The 24292-nt window shown below is 40.4% G+C and overlaps 1 protein-coding gene across 4 annotated transcripts in view; it reads right to left on the bottom strand.

Moving 5' to 3' along the window:
- Positions 1-24292, bottom strand: part of MYO3A (myosin IIIA) — a 155023-nt gene that overhangs the window by 8188 nt on the left and 122543 nt on the right. For 2 of the 4 annotated variants that reach the window (XM_075419554.1, XM_075419556.1), the window contains exons 23-32: positions 23734-23813; positions 23557-23598; positions 23026-23103; positions 19609-19814; positions 17394-17505; positions 16092-16254; positions 15345-15431; positions 12526-12649; positions 10321-11299; positions 9505-9643 (exon numbers count right to left, since the gene is read on the bottom strand). In XM_075419554.1, coding sequence (XP_075275669.1) covers positions 9505-9643; positions 10321-11299; positions 12526-12649; positions 15345-15431; positions 16092-16254; positions 17394-17505; positions 19609-19814; positions 23026-23103; positions 23557-23598; positions 23734-23813 — 2010 coding nt within the window. The remainder of the gene's footprint in view (positions 1-9504; positions 9644-10320; positions 11300-12525; positions 12650-15344; positions 15432-16091; positions 16255-17393; positions 17506-19608; positions 19815-23025; positions 23104-23556; positions 23599-23733; positions 23814-24292) is intronic. The other 2 variants (XM_075419557.1, XM_075419558.1) reach the window with 1 other exon arrangement.

Raw genomic sequence — 24292 nt, 5'->3', positions numbered from 1 at the left:
GGGATGATATTTTTTGCAGATTCAAGTCAGTCATTAGGGTGCCAAATGAGGGAACTAGAATTAGACCTCTGATTCAGAGGTTAGTCCTCTACATTATCGTGGCGTGTATTTTCCCCAAGGTCTCCTGCTGAGGCTGTTCTATTTCAAGCCAAATCATGTACCACTGCGCAATCCAGCGTGACCATGTCCATTGCACCCAGCATAATCTTGTTTAGTGTACTCAACTTGTGGTGTATTTCTACAAAAACTTTCTGAAAACATGCAAAAAATGTTTTCATTCTAATGGAAATGAAATCAAGATTCTAACACAAAATGGAACTGTCTCCAAACTCAGAGCTGGACACTGACTTGTGGGTTCCATTGGCTGGCACATGGGGAACTAGGCAAATTTCTTGGGTATTTTCTTCTTAAAAATCTACATGCAATTCTGACAGCACTGACTCTGGTGGGCCGGGGAACCACAAAAGCACAGCGTGGCGAGCATGATCACCTTACATTCAGCTTCAGCTATGGGAAAAGTTAATAGGGGGCTACTGCAATTCCTTCATGATGAAGGAGGCAGGGGTTGCAGGGCAGCAGAACCCCTACGACAGAGATGGGTCATAGGGACACAAATAGGGTGATGAATGAAGTCACAGCACAAGCTCTAGGCATGGTGAACCGTGTGTCCAGGTACATTACATCATCCAGTGAGGTTTTAGATTGCCCTGGTCCCATCACAGAAGTATTCAGAGGGCAGTCCACAGGAAAAAAGATCTCCTTACCCATAAATGAATATAGCGTGCGGGTGGAATGAGGATGTAGCTCCCAATGAATTACTGAATGTGTTCTGCTGATCTAATCCTCGTTCACATGAAGTGACTTTAACTCCATAAACCCAATGTGCTAACTACATATGACTGAGTCTTAGAAGGAAGAACGTATTTTGTTTTCTAATGACCATCAGAAACCCTTTTACACGATAAAAATAAAAACTCTCCTGTGTGCATCAGACATCTTTTTAATTAAGGAGGTGGCACAATCATTTAAAATGAGAAATGGTCAGTAATACATCAGTGTTGATTCCTGCAAAATTAGCTGTGTAAGTTTTTTGTTACGTGTGATAAATAAAGGCTTGTAAAGGTCATGGATATACAGAGGAGGCAGGATGAATAATGTTCATTTAAATTGCAGTTGGGTAATGATTACATTTATTGTTTTAGTTTCTTATCTGAAATGCAGGCTGCTTCTCATGTAATGAATGAACAGGTATCTTTTAACATTTTGCACTTAAGAGAACAATAGTGTTTTTCTAAGGCAGGGTACAGATAATTCATGTTAAACAATGGAATTTAGATGCAATAAATTCATTTCAGTAACCTGTATTAAATATAAATTACATTCTTTGATTTGCATAGGTATAGCAGGCCTGACTGTGCTCTTACATGGGCTGTTCTTACCCTGCTGCATTTCAAATGGGCCACCTGGAGTTATCTGAGTTTCCATTTGTGACAGAGTAGAGGCATTGCCTATTTTATTTTTAAACACAACAGGAGCCTAAACTGAAAACAATACCTTACAAAAACCCTTAAAATTCACTGTAGTTGAATAGAAACACCTAACCCCTCTTCTGTAGGACATTTTAAAAATTGTGTCAAAAATCATGACTGCATGAAAATCTGGAAAAAGAAAATGAAGCCAAATCGAGGGCTTTAGGAAAATCCCAAAGAAAAGGCTGTCATAATACCTAAGAATTTTTTATTGTCCCCTAAGAATTCATTACTATGTATGCTGTGATGTTATTTAATTCATCACTGTCAAACACGTATAGCATAATCATATGCTAGATTACAATTATTCCAACTGAAATTACTTGTATACTTCTTGCATAAGTGCTCTGCAAAGAAGACTCCTCTTACATTCAGAAAACATCATTTTGACAACGATAAGGGTTTCAATCAAAAACAGCTTTCCATCTTGGCTCATGCATTGTACATACGTATGAGCTACGCAAAAGAATTGAGGGGACAGGAATACCATGTTGGGGCAGACAGCCTTCTAAGCTTGGACCTCCATTATTCCTTTTTAAAATTACAACAGAAGGCTGAAAGTGCAATTCTGAGTTTTGTCCCTAAATTACACAGTAAGTAAAAAAGTTTGGTGGGTTTAGCTGTCTCTGTTTCACCAGAAAGTGAACCTGTGATTTCCTTCTGCACTTAGATTTGTGTGTTCATTGCTACTGAAATAAAGCTGATGTGGTAGTTGCTTCTATTGGATAGCTCCCCTCACAAGGTAAAACTTGCTTTTTCATTAGTTGCTGGTAATTCCAGAAATCATTTACTTAGTAGAGTTAAAGGTGGAAGGCAAATTAGATACGCAAGCCTGATAAATGGTGAGTTTGATGTGCTTGTTTTCCAGATGGCCCATACCTTTCTGCAGTAGGCAATGAAGCAGACAGGAGTAAAATCATTCAGTTATTAATAGGCCAATTATGTTGCTTCTGGAGTCCGTTACAAGGAAAAGGTTTCTATTGAAGCTCGGTCTCTCCATAGCCTATTTTTCCTTAAGACTTCAAGTATCTGTAGCAAGATCTGGCCGTATGCTTTACATGTAAAAGGAAAACTGATGCTTTCTATCTAACAAACATTTAAATATATATGTTACAACAATGATACGAAAACCATTCAGAACTGTAGCTGTCCAAGCCCTTTGGAAATATCCGGCTGGCGTTACCATTCCTATCCCACCAGCAGGGTAAATGAGATGCACAAAGCGCGACACACTGAGACTTGCTGAAGGATCTGTCCCAGTCAGTCCTTGGCACAGCTACGGAGCCGGACTGAGGGACTGGGCCGAGGCTCCCAGCTCTGCAGCCAGCCCGCACCCTGTGGTTAGGTCTGCCTGCACAGGTGCCGTCACTGCTGCAACACATTCCCAGGCCTTAGAAGCAATGCACAGGAGAAACTGGAAAGAAAAACATTTGATGCTACACAGACACTCCTTTTTAAATGTTTTACCAATAGGAAGACGAGTTGAACAAGTTGAAAGGGAGAATAATTTTCCTCAAACTGCCTAAGAGTATGCAGTCTGTACTCAATTAGTCAGAAGAAAGAGGTTTTGTTCTCATGACCTGGATACTTTGCTTTTGAACCTTAACAGCGTATGTCAGCCATGCTGTAACCCATTCCCAGGAACCTAAACCTCTCTCCTGCCCAGACCTGAATCAGACTGTCAAAACTTAGTTGGTCAAGTGATGATGGGAAGTTTATTAAAAGTTAAGCTCACTCTCCAGGAGAATGAATGAATTACAGAGTTAAGGGTCAGCAAAGGCAGATGAATGGTCTGGCTGCCAGGTAACATTAAAGACGGCTTAGCAAATCTAAGGAAAATTCCTTATTCCTATCAGTATCTCTGCTAGCTCGTTTAACACCACCTCAAAGGTTCCTACGTAACCTGCACACACACTCTTTGACTCTGCCGTGTTGTTACAAGGTATTAATTATACTTTCACACTCAGCCCTCACTGAAAGCTCCAAATAAGAAAAGGGACAAGGACATTTAGGACCAGCTCTTTTAAGGTACGTGTATCCTGAACACCAACACAAACTATGGAAACTGCGGAGAGCTGCATGTGCTTGAATCATTCAAGTATGAGCAAGAAATGCTTGAATAAAGATGAGTCAGTATCAACAGCCCTTTAGGTTGAACTGTGTCTGCACATTCTGACATACAACGATAGGCTTGGAAGACAACAATCTTGAGGAATCAACACCCATGGATGCTAACGTAAAAACGTATGACAACAACAGATCTGAAGTCTGGAGAAATAGTGGTTACAGCTGTGATAAGCATCTAAGTGATGAAAGGTCTCTATTTATTAGGCCACCTGGAGAAACAGATAAACCCATCTTCAAGTCATTGAAGTGAAATGTTACATGTTTCATTCAGTGCTGTTCCACGTCTTACGGGGACAGGAAGTATAAAGCCAGACTCAGAATAAAGCAGGAAGAAAAACAAGAATAGGAGCAGTAATTGTATGGGTTTTGTAGAGGGGCTTGGAAGTAATCAGAAAAATGCAAATATAGTAACTGGAATTCCAGGACTTGATACTGAGAAGTGAACAGCAATCACTGCTCACAACATTTATGTGCACACCTTTTTCCTGTCCTAACTGTACATAGTGTGAGGATGTAACTACTGAAGCTTCGGATTTGCACATAGAAAAGCACTGCTCTTTCACATTCTGGTTAGTAATTTTTAGGCGTTGTTTACTCACGGGATGTTTACCACAGCCAAATTTGGAAATTACAGTTGATGGATGCAAATGCTTAGCAATCTGGAGAAAACAGAGGGATTATTCTGGCACAGACCTAGAACTAGGAACTAAAAGAGACCGAGAACTTTCCGACTGCATCCAGCGGAAGCCGAGAGTGTTTGACCTCTCGCACTTACGTCCTGCTAACCCCACTGAGGGAAGCAGTTTCATTCTCTGGCTGGCACTAATACTCTCCCTTTGGAAAGCCTGGTGACCTGACTAGTCCTGGCTATTTAGAAGAGGATGTTTAAGAAAAATGGCTGTGCTCCACTTCCGTGGACCAGATCTTCTGTTCTGCACAGATCTGACCAGCTCCCACCACAGATCTTCTATGTCCTGTCTGTAGGGTGTCCAAAGGGCCACTCCAGTAGCTGAGAACAACCAAACAGCAGAAGAGCTTGACTACCCTGCTTTTCTCTAGTCCCACACCTCGGTGCTCCCTGGCTGGCCACTCACTTGCAAAGAAGACAGATCAGACAGTCAATACTGCTCTGCAGAGCCAGTGCTACGCGGGCTCCCTGTTCCTTACAAGGGCTGCCCACAAAACCCATGCAAACAGGGCTGCAGCAGCCTACAGCAGGAGGAGCCCTGGATGAGCCCGATTCACTGCTTTGTGTAGCTGAACAGGTCCTCAGCTGCACCGGAGTTCCTTGTACCACGTGAATTTAATTTTAAATATAGAAAATTATCTTCCTGAGATTTTGTACTTGAACTGTCATTTAATACTTACAAGGATGGGTGCCATTATTCATCTGGAGAACAAAGAAAAAATTTGCTCCCATAAAGATCAAATTCCCCTCACTTCAGGCTTTGACCTCAAAAAACTTGACAGTGGCTATGTGTGCATCCATTCTGACACCATCATAACCCAAGGCTCACCAGCAGTCCAAAGGTGCAGTCCTGGGATGCAGCCATTATGTTTAGCTGAATCCATTTAGCAAGCAAATACAACCTACTCAGAAATTCAAGCCACAGGGAATATTGTTTATTCCAGGAACCTTGTGCAGCTTGCTTTATGCATTTTTATAAATACAAATAAATTCACTTAAGAACAACTTAACCTTGTGGATTTAAGATTAATTTAACCTTTTTGCTCATATGTTCTTTAAACTGCAGGCTTTGCATTCTTATCAAAATAAACAGTTATGAAAATCTCAACATTTGTCACAGTATACCATCCAGCTGCCCCACAGTTCCTCCCTTTCTGTGGATAGCAATGCAATTAAATATTTTATTAGAGGAACCAGTAAATTCTCCAATCCAACAACAGTCACCAACTCACAGATGAAGGTGGACAAGTATTCATACCTGGCATACAGCTACACAATACAATTCACATGTTATCGCTGTAGAATGACATATAAAACTAGTCAAGCTGAGGAAGAAGTGTAAATAAATGACCAAAGTACTTACAAATAGGTAAATACAAATACTACATGATTTAAAGAATAGCTAAAGCTCAACAATCGTTGTCTTCAGAAGCATAGGACAGCAACGGTAGCCCTAGAGGGAAACCTGCAGTAAGAGCATATCCTTCTGTAAATGTGTGCGTACAAATTGTACTGTAACACAGAATGTAGGCAAGAAGACAGGAAGGTTCCTCCCTGTTTAACAGACAGTAGATCACTCACTGCGTCCACCTGCTTCACTTTAGCACGATAATCTGCAGTACCTTACCTCAAGTCTTTGTTTTACATAGTTATCTTACCACACTGAACAGAGGAAGAAAGTACGATATCCAGGCCGCTGCTAACTCCTGTGCTGTAGACAGTACTGAACTGTAATGAACAGTAAATGAACTGAATCTGCCCCTACTTTTACTTAAATGTACACCCATTTTTACTTAAATACTCTCTACATCTAGTTAGATCATGTTTGCTGTAATAAACATCTACGTAAGTTAAGACAACACAGCTCTGTGATTGAGCTCTGTAATGCTTAGGCTCCAACCAGCTCACAGGCAAGCTGGGCAATTACGGCAGTGTATTCCCTGCCTGCAGTGCCCTGTGCACTGATCATAGTTGGAAAGGAAACAATTTTCCTTTCAGGTGAGTTACATACAAATGTAGAAAAAGAACACACTCCATACCAGGACAGGTCTTTCAGTGGACTGGTTAGCAGTTATAAATACAGCTGTGGGGATGTGAGAAATCAGGGTAGAACACAGTGTTTGACTAGAGCCAGCCAGCCTTCCTTCTTGATTTTTTGAAGTTCAATGTCTGGCAAAAGTCACCTTCATTACATTTATCACGAGTAGCTGCACAAGTTGTAGGAGGCACTTGGGTCAACAACAGAACACAGCAAACACAAAGTATGGCTGCCCCGCTCACACCAGCTAGGCAAAAAGGGCCAAGGAGCCAGATCCAGCCCAAAGGGTAATACTGCCTCACGGGGATCAAGGGAAAGTTGGCTACAGAAAGGTTGGGAACATGAGTTCTAATGAGAACTGGATCAGGACTGTATTTGGGGTGGTTTGACTTACTGGAGCAGAGCATTCAGGTGAGTGACTAGCTGGGCAGCAGTACACCGGTTGTAAAGGCTAGTTTGGTTTGAGACAGAGAGGGCCAGCTCCTTCTTTACAATGTTTAAGGGCAAGTATCAGCAGGCAGGACAACTTTAGCTGGCCTGGGCTTTAGTGGCACATTTCTCTGTAGTTAGTTCAGTCATAGCTTCTTAGTCTGATAGCACCCACTATTCCATTTTAAATGCAGTCACCTTTGAAAAGACTAACTCCTTCTGAGCTATGTATTCACTTTGTCTACATGCCAACTTGCATCAATTAATCAAATCATTAATCAATCATTAATCTATCATCAATCAAAAACCAAGTGTGTGTCCACCATATTTATTTTGAAGAAAAAAACGCAAAAAATTTGCATAAGCCATCTTCAAATGAGCATGCCTTGACTACAAAGTACATTTTTATCTGTATGAATATGAGCATTCAGGACTTCCTTTTTTATGCTTCCTCCTGTTTTAAAGTTATGATTACTGTTGCTGACATTTTTTGCAAAAGGCAGCTAGTCAAGACAGCGAACATTCAATTTTTGTATCCATAAGAGAAAAAAGGGGGACTTGTACATCATCAGAAAAAATCTTGCTGTAAAGATTGTGCCTGGTGCACAAAAGAGCTAAGTGCTGTCATGTTGCACATACAGACATTTGTAGGGAGAAAACATAAAGAAAATAAATCCTCCTTTTGTTAAGATCACACAACATTAGCTTGTAAAAAAATCTTATTTCCTTCATTAAAATTTATTATTATTATATTATATATTATTATATTATATAATAAAAATTTATTATTATTTCCTTCCTCATTAAAATGAGGCAAAAGACCTGATCTCTTATGCAACTCAGCAACTGTTTCAGTGTTGTCTTAAAAAGCATTTTGACTCGGTACAAAGAAATGTACGACATTTTTCATGCCGGTGTTCAAATGGATACAATGCAGCACTTTCACACACTTTACCATTGGAAATACATTGTACTATGCCATAACAGAGGTTTAAAGCAGCAGGACATTTTCAGAGATAAAGGGGAGCGAAGTGGCTGACTGGTCACCACTTTAAGCAGGGTTGCATGCACAGGTGACAAAATCTGGCATCCTTTTGCCTCCTGTAGAGATACTTCAATTTATAGCAATGTGAAGGTAGTCTTTGCTCCATTTTGCACATGGCATGAGCGTACTGATACATTTTCACCTGGTTCACTTGTGTAAGTGATGAGATCTTTAACTGATAAACCAGGGAGTTGTATATTCCCTTTCCCTCTATCTACTGCTTTTCTCCAGCTTCTGTAGGAAAATATGTAAGAAGCAAGAGTTATTTTCCAAAGCATGAATTTTTAATTCCTTGGGTTTATCTTGTGAAAAATCAGCAATATTTAACAGAGAGCCCAGTACAAACCCATTGATGGCAATCACAAGCATTGCTCTGTCTCTAACGAAAGATTATGGCACTTAGTTTTCCATATGACATCTGTCTTCTCTTGCAGTCTTTGGTATTGGAAACAGGTTGAACTACACAGATTATCTACTAACAGCCAGTTTACACTTAGAGGTTTAGATTTTGTAAACACCAAGCCCTCACTTTAGCAGCTCACCCATTTCAGAGGAATGCAAAGTGAGGGTGAAGTACTTTTAGGATCTCTTCAACATAGGAACGGGAACAGAAAGAAGTTTCAGCATACACGACAACTGAATCCACTGTGTCACAATGAAAATAGTACAGTTAGCTCTGGGCATCAAGGGACAGCCCTGGATCTGATCCCAGCCGTGCAGGGGGAGCAGCAATCTTCCCCAGAGGCAGTGCAGCGGCACGGGCTGGCATAGGCCTCCCTGAAGAAATGGAGACCCACCCAGTCACCTTCCCTGTTTACCCTCATGTTCCTCCACATCTGCAGAAAAGACACAGGCTAACGAAATCCTCTGTTACATCTATTCCAAATGAAGAGGCTCAAGCCGCTCCCTCAGCTCTTTGTGGACCTCTCCGTAGGGCACAGGTCTTAATGATCTGCATGCTCCGAATCCCATGTCTTCCACCTTTATTCTCCCAGTACTCCTCCCCACTGCCACCTAATCTGCTCCAAGCATGCTTGCATTTTGGGAGGTAATGTCCTCTTAAGTGTGTGAGTTAAATGCATGACAATTATTAAAACTTGTAATTTTAAGAACATACCCACCAACATGGGTAGGAGTTACAAGTTTTGATAGCCTCAGTTGCATCTGTGGATAGCTAAAACCTTACTCACCATAAACGCAACAAACTTTGTTAAATTGTTTGACACAGTACCTAAAAAATATTTTGTTTTTAAAATGTAGTCCCATATCTTACCAATAGCACAGCCAGTGGAGCAACATATAAGTAAAAAAAGCAAATGTGGAATTTTTACCAAATAAAAGTATTTCTAGAGAGGCTATGTCTAGGTCTCACAATGCTTCATTCACCAATATTAAGCGGCACTGAAACAAAGTATCAAGAAAAATGGTAAATATGTAAATCACAACCAGGGTTGGATATTTCTCTGGAAACTGTTCCAGACGTGTACTCATACAGGGCTTAGTATAAAAATGAACAGCCTGAGTCATATGAGAAGCCAGAGCTATCTCATCTGCCAGTTCCCTGGCCTTTAAAAACATGAATGGGAGTTGCTTCTTGACAGTCCTGTTTACAAATGAAAATTCTGCCAGCACTAAGGTTCAACATTACCTGACTGACAAACATGAGAAGAAAGTCGGCCGTTAGGTTGCTTATCTTTGGACAGCATCACCGGTCTCAGCTGATGTGACAATATCATTTCATTCAATTTTTGCTGCAATGCTAAGTAGTCTTCAGATAATTTTGATATCTGAAAAATATAACATAGGATTTTACATTATTATATAAACAAGTATATATGTTCCGAGGTAATCAAAGGTAAAATAGTGGACAAGACAATGAATTAAAAAGGTATTGCTCTACCTACTGCAGCATAGGCCCCTACCACACTTTCCTCCCCATCCTCCTTAGAAAAAAAAAAAAAGAGGGAAAAAACCATAGGGAACTCCACACCACAGCCCAGTCCTGCAGCTACTTCAGATTGGTTCACACATGTGAGGAGACAGTGCTTTGCTCACGCAAAATAGCTTCTGCAGCTGTAGGCATACTTCTATGCACATGTGGGAGTCTGACATTGGCACAGCAACTTTTAGTTTCATTTACAGGGGCATTTCACAAGTTTACTGCATTAAGGGCCTTGCCTGGTAAACGCACATTTCAACAAACAAAGGCAAAACTTCTCTATTTAACCTAAAGCAGGTTAAAACTAACATAATTTTTTGCCAGCACTCTTAACTTTGTCTTTCCCTCCTTTCTGAAAAGGGTATTTTCTCTCACAACCCAAAATAGGCATTTTTATAGAACACTCATTCTCAGTTTAAAGAGTAAAACCTTCGTGCCACTGAAGCCAGTAAAATAAAATAACTTTGCTATTCAGTCATTGCTCCTAGTATTATGCTCAGCATACATAGCTTATAAGCTTCTTACCTGCCGCGAAAAGGCTGCCAAATCACAAGCCTCCTTCTCCGAGTCTCCCTTTAGTGGCTTCGAGTCTTCAGCCTCTGTACCAGTGCTTTCCTTATCTTTTGTTGTTTGGGCATCATTATTTTGAATGTGTACTGCTTTTGTTTGCTCCTTTATAGTTTTCTCTTCACTTTTGCAAGGTAGTTTCCCTTCTTTTCTGAGTTGTCCCCTCCTTCTGTAACCCCGGTAACTGCTCTGAATAACCACTGCTGCCTTCTCTTTGTCTTCTGAACCTTGTTTTTCTGCCTCAACTTGCTTCCATGAGCCTCTTAGTGACTCTTTTCTTATAATTCCTTTACATCCCATAGACATCACAGCTTCGTGTTTCAGGTGGTTTCCTTCCACGTCCCTGTCAGTTCTGGGCTGGACCACCGCAGATTCCTGATTTTGCCCATTTGCACTGAGCATGTCTTGATTATCTTGTTCTTGCTGGGGACCAGGTTCAGCTGTGATTTTGACAGAAGATTTCCTGGACGGCTCTTCCAAAGAGGCCTGTTCTTCACCTCCACCAACGTGTTCTACTGCACGGGTCTGCTTCACAGAAGCTCCCTCTCCTTCAGTAGATGTTTTCTGTTGCTCCTGTACATTCCCTGTGTCGGTGTACTCAGACCACTCGCTGTCAGTAACAGCATCAGCTTCATCTTGAGTCTCCTTGTTTGCTGTTTCTTCCAGTGTATCATTTTGAGCTGGCTGCAGTTGTGCTTCAAGGAATTCCACAGCAGACAATTCTTCCTCTGCTATTTCTTTGTGCTGTTCCTTTATTTTTTTACGGACTCTGTAGCCTCTGTAATGGCTCTGAACAATGACAGCTGCTTCTTCTTCTGTTTTAGCAAGGGCACTCTTCACTCCTGCTGGACTTTCCTCAGTATCTTGCAGTTCTTCATCCTTTTCCTTTTCACTAATGGATGCTGCATTTTCAGTTTGTTTCTTTCTAAGTGATTCCCTGAATGGAATAGAGTTTTGGGCAAAAATAGCTGAAGGAGATGAAGGATAGTGACAACTTTACAACTACCTTTGGTGGTGTTTGTGTACTAAATGGCCATTTGGTACATTGCAACATGGGAAAGATTTAGCACATCTAGCTGGAATTAAAGACAGCACACCAATCTCTGTCTTTCTGATTATTATTATTTCTTAAAGTGAAAAGGGACATCCCTGTTAAACTCTTCACAGCAAATTGCTAGGGGGGGCGATCTAGGCTGCATGAGGGCAGACAAAAGAGTGAAAAATTAATTTAAATGTTAACAAAAACATAAGGTAGAAACTTTTTAGCACCTCAAATATGTATAAATACACACAATCTTCAATGTATTCATGAAAGAAAAATGCCTCAAGTCACACTAGGAACAGAGAAAGAATGATTCTGGGCATAGGTCCAGGTCAAATTTAAAAGACCTAGTCCCTAAACTGTCTTTGTTACCATCAATAAAACTTCAGTGCCAGGTGAAATCTGCCACCATATTCCTTGCCTCTGAAAGACTCTGGACTCCTTCACAGTTGTTTTCCACCTTTCTGGACTAGTCTCCACCTACTCAAATGCTATCACTAAAAAAATGACGGTGATGAGTAAAGTGCTACTCGCTCCACTCCGGAGACTGGGACTACAACCACACTGCAGAGATATTTAGAATGTGATTTACCTCACCTAATTTTTAGCTGTTTGATCTGAGCAAGACCATAGAATCATAGAATAGTTTGGGTTGGAAGGGACCTTTAAAAGTCATCTAGTTCAACCCCCTGCAATAAGCAGGGCCACTTGCAAGTAGAATGGGTTGTTAAACATCTGGGCTCTCGCTGTCATCACCTACACTTAAACTGTGACTTAAGATGTGAAGAACAGTTCTTTGCAGATGCCTATTTCTCGCTCTTGTCTGAGCATTTTCTATGATGAGCTACTTCCAAAAAGAGACTAATCTACACATTACATTAACATTACAGGTAAGCACAATATTGTTGACCTTTCCCCTAAATATGCCTTTATTTCCTGGGCTTAAAAATATGACAAAATTGGCTACTGATACTAAAAACCTCCACATAAATCTACATTACCTCTGCATACATATCTAGAATAATCCTAATTTGCTCCACTTTTAGCTTACATCACTGCTCTTCAGCAGGACAGTTATTGAAAAGGGACACATCTGAGTGACAGATAAAAAATAACACTACCTCCTCCTTTCGAAGATCTTCCTCTCCTTATATCCCCTGTAGTGAGACTGAATTGTTATTGCTGCCTTGTGTCTTGTCTCAGTTAGTTCTTTTCTCTTCTTCCTGAGTAAATATCCTCTGGCAACTGATACAAATTGTAATGTAAAACAACCTTAGGCATGGGTGCTCCACACATTTCAGAGAGTCAAATGATAACAGTATTAAAAAAAACCGAATAAAGATATACGGACCATGGTGGTTATGATGATTATGTTTCATCTGAAATTATTCTGTCCCACAAAACTTTTCTGAGATTTCAGAAATCTGTACCCATTCTACATGATAAAACAAACAAGCTCTTTCTTTGTATTCTGCTGGACTAAAGAAAATGCAGGAAGTTGCAGTATGCAGCAGAAGCACAGTGCTATAGAAATGCCTCTAGAATAAACAGTGCTCTCAGCTTCATGTACCTGCTTTGCCTGATTCAGGCAATTGGTTTGACTCCGTCTTTCTTTTCCCTGGGAAATGCCTGATTATCAGGCTATAGAGATTGCCAGGCTGTCTTCTGGCACAGGCTTGGAATTAGCTAGATCACAAAAAACCCGAAAATTTTATAGCTCCACAGTTACAGAAGACTTAGCTCATGCTCCTTTTGCAAAGACTCACTATTCAAAACGAAAAAGCTCTGCAACACTAGATACCAATATGGGGCCAAATGAGCTGAGCATTTGGTGGTTTTGAATAAAATGAATCAAAGTCTCAGCTCTGCTGACTATAAGAGGAGTTTAGACACCTAGGTCACTTTCAGACATCTATACTGAAGTGTCTTAATCAGAAACTAAACTGCATTCAGAATGTTGCTTCAAAAATTCCTGAACTTGCAAATAATTTCCTAATGTGAACTGGTATAGTCTCCACAGTGCTGTGATTTGGAAAAGTCTGCAATTGCAGCAGGGATTCAGTACAAATCTGATAATCCCTGGCAAAATAAAAAAAAAATCAAAATGTTTCTGTTGAACTACAATTCCAAATGCAGTACCAAGAGTATAGGGATAGAGAATTCAGGTGATTTAAATACCCCGAGGAGATGGTAGATATGAGGAGTTACTCCAGCTCTGCTGAGAGTGTTCTGCATCACAGGGAAAGGTCATGCTCACTTCAGAATGGGAAGGGAGCATAAGCAGGCTATTCTAACGCATTCATATAACTTGGTGCTAGGTTTTATTTGCTTTAGCATTCCCTACTCATAATTTAGACCAACTTAGGGTCCACCAGATGCACTGGTTCAGTGTAAGAAGGAGTGTACAAAAGGGACATAAATTACCTCTTGATAACTGGATATAGGGTAAAGGAACCCAAATACTCATTGTAAGTGGCATAACTGGTTTTTATACTGTAGTCTGATACGGCTTTAGAAAAGTGCAGTTGTAAAGCACTTGGAATACTTCTAGAGTTTCTTGTCCTTCTGAGCCAATCTTCATTCCATTCTTACACAAAAGCAACTCAACAAGAGTTATTTTGAAATAAATCAAGTTACATTGTCAATGGATGTGCCAACATAAGTGAAGGCTGGTCTTTTCAGACTTATTATGGTTCACCTTTGAAGTTTCCTGAGAACTTTTTAATGAGATAGTAGCTATCTAAGCTTTGTTTTCAAACTGGAAGAGTTTTGTATTGCGGTAGATATAAAGGAGGGGAAAAAACCTGAGAGAGTTAAGTAAAAATGGATTTCCATTTTGTTCTGGCTTCTTGTGCAGTAAAAAAAGTTGAAATTAGACTGGACACAGGAAAGACAAGGTGGACAACAAGAAGCACTGGGGAGATCAGCAGAGCGAAGCGGTAAATTCATACTTCTGCATTTGCTAAGTATCCTAATATAACTGAGGACTTTCAGATGTGTAATCATTTTTGTCACATCACTGCTAGATTTTATTCTGGTTTTAGATTGTTTTCTGCACTGAAGAAATTCTACCAACTGCAGTGAAGTGCTCTTCAGTACACACCAACATCATTTCAGTGCAATTAGAAGATGCATCTGACAATGACTAAAAGCAGCACTGGCATCAGTTATATACTCGTGAAAGCGTATCTGAGGTAGCTTTAATCTAGATAGCCTGCGTACTTGCAGGACTAGCTTATATTTGGGGTCTCCACCTTTGTAATTACTGAAAGCGCTGTGCAGATTTGTGCCAGCTGTTTTCAGACCTGTACCTCTCTAGTTGTACTACTACTGATTTCAGAGCTGCCTGGACTACATCTGGCTCAGGGACATCTCTGCACGGGTCAGGGAGACAGAAATATAGCGAGGAAAAAAGGATGTTTCATAGCATACATCTGGGCCGAAACTGATTATTGCTGCAGAAGATAAGGAATATTTTGCTAGGTTGGAATGAGCGATGACAAAAAAGAATCCAAGATATGAGTCAAATTACAGGTTCTGGTCTTCTCAAACATGACTATTACTGATACGTAACAAAACCTGCTCCTCACAGAACAGCACGCACACACACATTATATGCAGATAGTGTCATATGGTGCTTCAACAGTGCCAGCTGTAATATTTAGAGACATATCAGACTAGGAGTGAAAAAGCTTGCTACGGCATTTAACCAGCCCACTTCACAGCTGTGGAAAGTGCCTCTACGCCACTTTGAGGTACAGGTAATGGAATACATTGACCCATTTCAACCACTGTATATAGATATATAACAGGTAAACTATACCTCAGAATGTGTAAATGAGCATAATCAATCAGTGTAGCTAGGTAACAGCAAAGAATCTGGATCAACATATTGTGTATGGATAGTACATTAAAAGCCATGAAAACAAACAATTCTTACTTGCTTGAAGTCTAGTAATATATTCTTCCACTTTTTTATTACGTTTTGCGTTTGTGTATTCTTTACGAGCAACAAAACCCCTGTAAGCTGAAAAGAGATGTCAAAAATTAAATAAACTATTAGGTGCACAAAAGTTTGTAAGAATAAAAAAAACTCTGGAAGGAATTACAGACCTCCATTAAAATATTCATAAAATATTTTACAGGCTTTATCTTTCAAAAAAAAAAAGGCAAACAGGTACAAACAGTAAATCTACACAAAAGCTGTGTCTTCTGGCGAGTAAAGTTGTTATGAATGATATGAATACTAAATACAAGAGAATCAGAATGTAAAATAAGATGATATTTGAAATGAATTAAAAATTTCAGTTGATGTCTCATTCAATACTGTAATTGGTCTTATTATCTAGGATGGTTAATACATTTTATTTTCATTATTATATTATACAACCTTGTCAGAGCATGCCAGAATATTATTTATAACAGTATCATCTGTGCAATCACTTCCTTCCATTGTTAAAATTGCCTTTTAAATGTAACATTAATAAATGTAACTTCAGTAAGAGATTGTCATAACCTGGTTAAAAGAAATTTTTCTTCACAAGAACAGATATCAGCAAGTATAAGATATTTTATCAAATGTAACAGCAGGAAAACAGCAAAATCCACATCCAGCATGCACATCCATCTGTCAACTGTACACACGCACTAGCTTTAAGCAAAATGTTAAATGTTTTAAAGCTGTTACCTGACTGTATTTTAATAGCACTTTGTTCCCTTTGTTCCTTTATCTTTTTGTATCTCCTTGAACCCAGCCACCCTCTTACATAAGCTTGAATCAAAATAATCATGTCAACTGTCTCCTTGCGCATTAAATTTAGCTGCTCCACATGATAGTATTTGAGGAATACCTTAAAAAGAGTAGGCAGACAAGCAAAAGGTTTAGTTACCATCCCAGTCCCTGTATTCATTCAAACCATTTAACATCAATCAACAAGAGTTGCAAGTTGGTTTCAAATGTTGACCAGACTCTTTAGCTGTAGTACCTAGAAGATTATTCTTGTTAGAGATAGCATTTTGATTGTTTGGGTTTTTAGTTTACCTTACTCTCCCCTTCAACATCTTTTGTCAGTGCCTGCTTATTCATGCTTTCATGGGAGGATGTTTTAAAGTCCCAGTGTAAAACTTCAGTCTAAAACTATAAATCTGTTTTCAAAACTATGAGGCTGACAGCTTTGCTAACCTCACAAATCGGATGTATGTTAGATAAATGTGATCCAAATCTGGAACCTTCAACCTCTCTGCTTTCCAATTAAATCTAAGGCATTGTTTATTTACTAAATTGCTTTTATCAAGCATGAAGCTCATATAACCCCTGGAAAACTAGACCAGCACAAGGGATACAAACACATTCCTGATGTATATTAGGATGAAATAAAATGTCTAGAAAGAGCTTGTGCAATTAAGTCAATAATTATGCTTATTTTGCAGAATTCCCCCGATCTTGCACACTGGGAAGATTAGTGGGCTAGAACCAAAAGCAAGAGTATGGGAACAGACCTGTGTTTCTCTTATAATAAAGTCTTCCCCCCACTTCACATATATGAGATCATCCTGCTATCTCTTCCCCCAGTGCTCAGCAAAGTTTGCCACAGAGGCCTCTGTCTGGAAAGCAAAAACCTTTTCCTCTCCCTTTGTGAGCCTGATTGATTGCTCCAGGGAAGAAGTGTAACTTCTTTTCCTTAAGAAAGCTCAGACTAAGCTCACTGGGATCCTTATTACCACATTTTTTTGAAAGAAAATGCAAGCAGTGGTGTTGTCACGTACTGCTTTGCACTGTGGCCTCACTAAAGCTGATCAGAATTTGAACGCTTTACAGGGTCAGGATTTCAGCCAGATAATCAGGGAACAGTACCCAGCAAAGGCTGGTTTTTTTAAACCAAGAGAAACCAAGAGCTACCCCAACCAAATGGGTGAGAAAACAAATTGCTTAGTAAGTTAACAATGACATACTGCAATAATGCAGATACAATATATTAAAAAAAAATACTTTAGTTTTTCCAAGAACCCAGTTGTCAAGGCGGGCTTTTTCCAAGATGGCAGCACAGGTTTCCGGGCTGACTGGAGGATCATCATTTGTTTTGTAACAGATGAGGTAATACCTAAAGACAAATATAAGATTCTTTATTCCATTAATAGTGAGCAATAGATGCAAATACATTTAAACCATTCATTGAAATGATAAAAACAGTTGCATGAAAGAAAACATAGCACTGAAAAAACCAAAACAGCATATGAAAGAAATTGCTGTGATTTACATACAGGACTGAGAAACTCCATCAAAAATGGATGAGTGACATATCGCACACCCTGGAGGGTTGTTTAATTCTATATCAACACCAGAAGGCTTTTTAAAAGTGCGCAACCCAAGTAGAGTTGTTCACCAGTTCTTTGCTGCTCTGGCTCTCTGCATTCTGTGAACATGATTTCAGTGGCAACATAAACATATTTTTAAAGCTTTTCTGCCTAAATTAGCTTATTTCATATCTAGAATTGTCATGAAAATTTCATATCTTTTCTCACATGCTAGACCACCTACCTCTGAGATAGTTAACATGACGTGAGATGCATCCCAGCTCTTGTTAGCTCCTTGGATTCAGCTTTGCAGATCCTTTTGGAACATATACGTGCCATTGTGACATATCATATTTAAGTATTTAATCTGGCACTCATTACTCAGAATTAATTCTGACTAGGAAAAGAGGTCAGGATGCTCATGCATAAAAATTACCCATAATGCACCAGCTCAGCTGCTGGGTAGGAAAGTTTTTGTGTGTTCCAGGACTTTCCAAAATGCTCCATAACAAAATGAACCATACCTATCTTGTTTTTTTTAATTCAGGAAAATGACATGATTTATGCATGCTTCCTGACAGTACATTCTTCTTTTTTCTTGTTATTCAGCCTTTATACACAAAGCTTGGGTTGTACCAGCTTTAAGTAACGGTAACAATTTTCTCATGGAATAATAGAAAAAGAGACAATGTTAATTCCTGCATTGTCACCAATTCCTACAGAGTCTTTTTTTTCTTTTTATTACACAATGAATTGGCTTATTTTTAATCTAATGAAATAATTTTGGCATTATCCCAGGTCTACCTGTAACTCTCAACTATTAAAAAAAAAAAAAGAAAAGGAGATAGATACTTAATAACAATCCCTTTTTGTTTGAGGGCCATATCCTCAGTGCTGGAGATCTGCACAGCCTCACCGCAATCAGCAGCAGGCTCTCTGGAGACCTACCCCGTTATGTTCACTACTTTCCTCTCTTTTACCTGAACAGTAAAATTTCTTATAAAAAGTGGTGACCAAAAGCCACAGCACAACTTTGTGCAGTGATAAGTACCTTTTCCCATGCTGCACTCTTCCGAAACAGTAATAGTCCCAGGATCATTGTTTCCAGAAACAGTGCTATAAAAACGTCACTCTGTCCTTCCTCTCTCTCCTCGTGCACCTGCAGCACTCTGCTGCTGGCTTGCTGCTTCTAGCGCACTATTACTTTTAAGTGCTTCTGTCTGAATGGGTGTTGCTTGTTTCTTCCCAGTTTTGATCTCCATTCCATAAATCTCAGTTCTGATTGAGGCAAATACTTTGGGCCTTTATTTGTTAGAGAGAAGTACAGCTTAAGTGCTCAGGATTAATTTTTTGGGGCAGAGGAAGAAGAGATAGCTAAAGGAATTACAAAATCATACTGAGTTCATTGCTTTTCTTCTTAACAAGTGACTAATACTTCAAAATTATTTTTAAACGAAATTATGCACTTAATGAACTTCTCAGGCCTAGATTAGCAATACCAAATCATCATCCACTTTGCACAATCAGATGCTGCACAGTGCTGAATGTTAGGAGCTAGAGAAACTGTGATGCTCCTTGGATGCTATTGCTCCAACTTCTCAGCTTTAATTTGAAGAATTACATTTCTACACCTCAAGTCTTTGAAGAAAATTTCAGAGTACAGGCAAGACAATTTTTACCCAAAAAACAGAAACAACATCCTGAGATGCATCATCTTCCCCTACCAATCCAAAACAGGTTACTTCTCTTGTGCCTGAACTACTCTTTGTCATCCAGTCTGTAATCTTCTTTGTCATAGGAAATGTCTTTGTATTTTTTCTTTAAAGACCATGCCAAAGACACTACTGCTGCTTAGCAAACAGTGGGCAGCAATGCTAGGCAAGAAAAAGGCTTCTTCACATCAATGTTACCGTTTTATGAAGTTAGCAAACAGTATACGGTGTGAATAACCCTGTCTTCGAATTCTTGCTGTCTCCAGAATTCCTGTGTAACGCAGCTGAACCAACACTTTTTCTTTATCAAACTTGTTTGCCTGCCGGTCGTTGTTTGGCTTGATGCACCTGACAAAATGAGGCTGGCCGACGACCATTTTGGATAACAAATCCATCAGAGAATACTGCAAGAAAGTAACAAGATATCTGCCACCAAGATATTTATAAAACTTCTATATAGTGTATACAAGGTCTATGTGTAGCTGAAATTTTATTTCATATGATCAGAATCATGTCCAAACCCATTTACATTTCAGTAAGATGGTACTTTAATAGTAGATGAAGTAAATGACCCAACAACGATTCCAGCTTTGCTAAGATCTCTAAGTTACTAGCACATACTACTTGAGAGAAATACTGACTGCAAATGGATGTACCAAACTCCACCCAGAACATTCTCACAACCTGCCATAACGTCTAACATACGATAGAAACTCTCCTTATGCTTATTTGCTTCTCTTGGAGCCTTGTTAGGTAACTACAGTCCATTTTTTCTTTTTCCTGTTGTCACCTGTTTGAAGATCCTTATTGACCCAGAAAGTAAATCATGCCTCTATGGATGGAAAGTGGAAGAGCAACAAGCCAGTAAATATTGCCATCCCTTCATCAGACTGGAGGAAACTAATGCCACCTATTCTGGCTTAGCATGGATAAATGCCAGGTGCCCACCAAAACCGCTCTATCGCTCCCCTCCCTCAGCTCAACAGGGGAGAGGAAATATGATGAAAGGCTCGAGGGTCGAGATAAGGACAGGGAGAGGTCACTCACCAGTTACTGTCACTGACAAAACAGACTGAACTTGGGGAAATTAGTTTAATTTATTATCAAGCAAATCGGAGTAGGATAATGAGAAATAAAACCAAATCTTAACACACCTTCCCCCCACCCCTCCCTTCTTCCTAGGCTGAACTTCACCCCTGATTCTCTGCCTCCTCTCCTGCAGCAGCGCAGGGGGACAGAGAATGGGGGTTACGGTCAGTTCATCACACGTTATCTCTGCTGCTCCTTCCTCCTCAGGGGCGGAGGACTCCTCACTCCCTGTCCCTGCTCCAGCGTGGGGTCCCTCCCACAGGAGACAGTTCTCCACAAACTTCTCCAATATGAGTCCTTCCCACAGGCTGCAGCTCTTCACAAAATGCCCCAGTGTGGGTCCTGCCCACCAGGTTCAGGAACAGGCTGCTCCAGCATGGGTCCCCACGGGGTCACAAGTCCTGCCAGCAAATCTGCTCCAGCGTGAGCTCCTCTCTCCACAGGTCCGCAGGTCCTGGCAGGAGCCTGCTGCAGCGCGGGCTCCCCACAGGGTCACAGCCTCCTTCAGGCATCCACCTGCTCTGGCGTGGGGTCCCTTCCACGGGCTGCAGATGGATATCTGCTCCACCATGGACCTCCATGGACTGCATGGGGACAACCTGCCTCACCATGGTCTTCATCATGAGTTGCAAGGGAAGACTCTCTGCTCCGGCATCTTGAGAGCACCTCCTCCCCCTCCTTCTTCACTGACCTTGGTGTCTGCAGAGTTGTTTCTTTCACATCGTCTCACTCCTCCCTCTCGACTGCCATTTTACTGCAGTTTTTTTTCTTCCCCTTCTTAAATATGTTATCACAGAGGCTCTACCACCTTCGCTGATTGGCTTGGCCCTGGCCAGCGGTGGGTCCGTCTTAGAGCCAGCTGGCGCTGGCTTTATCAGACATGGGGGACGTTTCTTGCAGCTTCTCACAGACGCCACCCCTATAGGCCCCCACTACCAAAACCTTGCCACGCAAACCTATAACACCACCCTAGAAGAGCGGCTGCTCAAACTGCTCTGAGCTAGCATGTCCTCTTCATTGAACAGGCTGATGGTGATACTACAGCTGCCCTGTCAAGAAGAAACCTTTGAGGAGGGCAAAACCAGAGGTAAACAAAATCACAATTCCAAAGTTGCATTCTGCCCACCTCACCAGGTTACCAGGCTAGCAGAGGGGATGCAGTTTGTGGCCCCCCATGCCAGTTGAGGTGAATATGGCCGTAAACAACCAACCTTGACTGGTGTTTTGTAAAATTGCTTCATGGAATGATCTTATTAAAACACAAATGAAAAGGCTCATTCCTCAAGATTCAGCCTGACTCAACAGAAAGAGGCAGCCAGGAGGTAATGCATTTCAGCACTAGGCTGGATACATGAAACTAGTGTAGGATGGCAAAAGCCATATGTTTCCTATTAAAATGTGCAATTCCATTCTGGACAGACGCAGCACCATGCAGCAAAGTGCTTAATTAGCTTCATCACTAGTGTGCCAATCGAACACAAAATAGTAGGACATGCTAACGAATAATGTTTTTTTCCAATCAGTGTGAGGTGGCAGATGCTCTTCTCCGTCACCCATAGATTTCTGCATATGAATAAACCAGCGGGCCTGAAGCTGAATTTTCATTTAAGAGCATTAGCTTGCATGATCTGAGCAGGGATTTCCAGTACAGAACATAACAGAAAAGTGTAAATATAATTAGCTCATTTGCAGCCTCCAATGGTAGATATGCTGGTAATGCACTGAATCACAGACACCAGGTTTGAATGAGGTTCAATACATTTTTCCTTCCAGAACTTCAAAACAGTATGCAGCTTTGGACCACCATGATACCTAGGCTGAAATTATCCTTCGCAGTCCACAAAGCTGTGCAATTGTATCTACTAAACAGAGATCCTGCTCCTTACTGTTCTCTGCCATAGATGTAAATGAACTCTATGCATCATGAACAGCACTTCAGCCATCTTTATGTTTTTGCTGGGAGATAGGACTGAATAAGAGTTGGAAATTCAGAGCTGAGCCCAAGTGAACCAACACTGTGCACCACTTTGGAGGAAAGAATGCTCTTCACAGCTATTTTCTGTCACAGGACCAGCAACACAGCCAGTGCTTGGGAAGGTCAAAAGCACTGCTGAAGGAGCCACAAGGATGGACTCAGGACAGCCTCTGAGCAGTGATCATCAAGATCTTTCTCTGGAGTTCCCGCTCCAAATTAACTTTGCCCTCTTGCTTCTTAAACTCTTAAAGAAATGCTATACCGCTAATGTCCAACCTTCCTTTATCTCCCTTGATGGAACAGCAAGATTAATATTGATCATCGTACATCATCATGACAGAAATGTGGCTGTGTACTCAAGTACGATTAAAGACGAAACATCACAATCTCCTCTAGATATTTGCCCTGCACAGACTGCTGCACCATATATGCAGTTCACAAACTGTAAATGGATCACCGTTGACTCTAAGTCAACAGGTGCATTACAAAAGGTGAAAGAATAAACATTCATTCTACTCTAGAAAAATATATCAACAGATCTGATATCTTACTCTAAAATAAGAAGCGACTGTCTGTGTTTTCATGCTGGTTGTCTCTCTTGGATGATGGCCGGTATCTCCTGCTTCATTCTATAAAGAAGAAAGAAAATGACACTCCCTATCTCTGTTGAGCCTGCAGTGCCCTTTCTAATGCCACAACAAAACACCCCTTAGAGAATATCATTAATTAAAAAAAAAGTATTCTAAACAGAAAAAGTTACAGCATGATCACTAGCACAAATCAGTTACACAGTACGTTACATTACTTTGCTACACAATACACAAACATTCACACACGAGGACACAATTTCATAACAGAGCATCTAAATAACTGCCACAAATAACCTGACAATGTCTGAGGTCCTGTCTGTTATTTCATCATCACTGTTATTCTGGTAGTTCTCTAAGGAACTTAACTATACTCCACACCAATATTTTAATTTCTCTTTTTGCTACAGGACAGCTAGTTACTAATATTTTTTATTCCTCCCTGAAGTTGTTATAAAACAATAGCCAGAAATAAGGGAAATGTTAGGTTTTTACCTCACGGAAGGAATATGAATTGCACAAGACAAAGATATCCAGCTAAACAGAAAAGAAAATAGGAGAGGGAGAAAAACCAAGGAAGGGGTTACTTGCTTACTTTTAGTACCAATAACAGCATTGCCTTTCTAGTTTAAATTAGGGTTCAATGCAGAATCACAATATCATTTTTCTTACCTTTGTATGACTGATTGATTTCTGGGGGGTCCACATCTGGTAACTGATTGTAGTTTTGCTTTTAGTGTGTGCCAGGTTACCTGTGGGAAGATGAAAGAAAGCAACCTACCAAAATGCTTACATCTCATCTAAACTAAAAACTGTGCTGAACCACCTCATTCGTGCCCCCAGCATAACCATATGATTATAAAGGTCGTTGACTTTTTTGGAGTATGTCCTCATTTCCCCTTTCACCCTTGGGATGGAACAAGCTCTGAAGAAGTTGCACGAAGATGGAACATGGGCTGAATTTTCCTCCTTCAGCACTTACGGTCACCTACTACAGCAAAAAAATCAACAAACAGACTGCTGCAGAAGGTAAGAAAGATACGTCTTAGAGCATCCATGTGGTTTTACTCTGAGGATGTTATTGAACTATTCTAATTCTAAGGCTACATATATATTTGTTAAAAAAAAGAAGTGCTAGCACCCTTCTCTGGCCCTGAGGGTAAGTGACATGGCATGACTCCAGTCTATACAGCTAAACTCTACAGTTCACTACTCTTTTAACCTCCTGGTA

Source organism: Opisthocomus hoazin, chromosome 4 (assembly GCF_030867145.1).
Source record: "Opisthocomus hoazin isolate bOpiHoa1 chromosome 4, bOpiHoa1.hap1, whole genome shotgun sequence".
Lineage (NCBI taxonomy): Eukaryota > Metazoa > Chordata > Aves > Opisthocomiformes > Opisthocomidae > Opisthocomus > Opisthocomus hoazin.
This window is presented reverse-complemented; position numbering and strand designations above follow the sequence as displayed.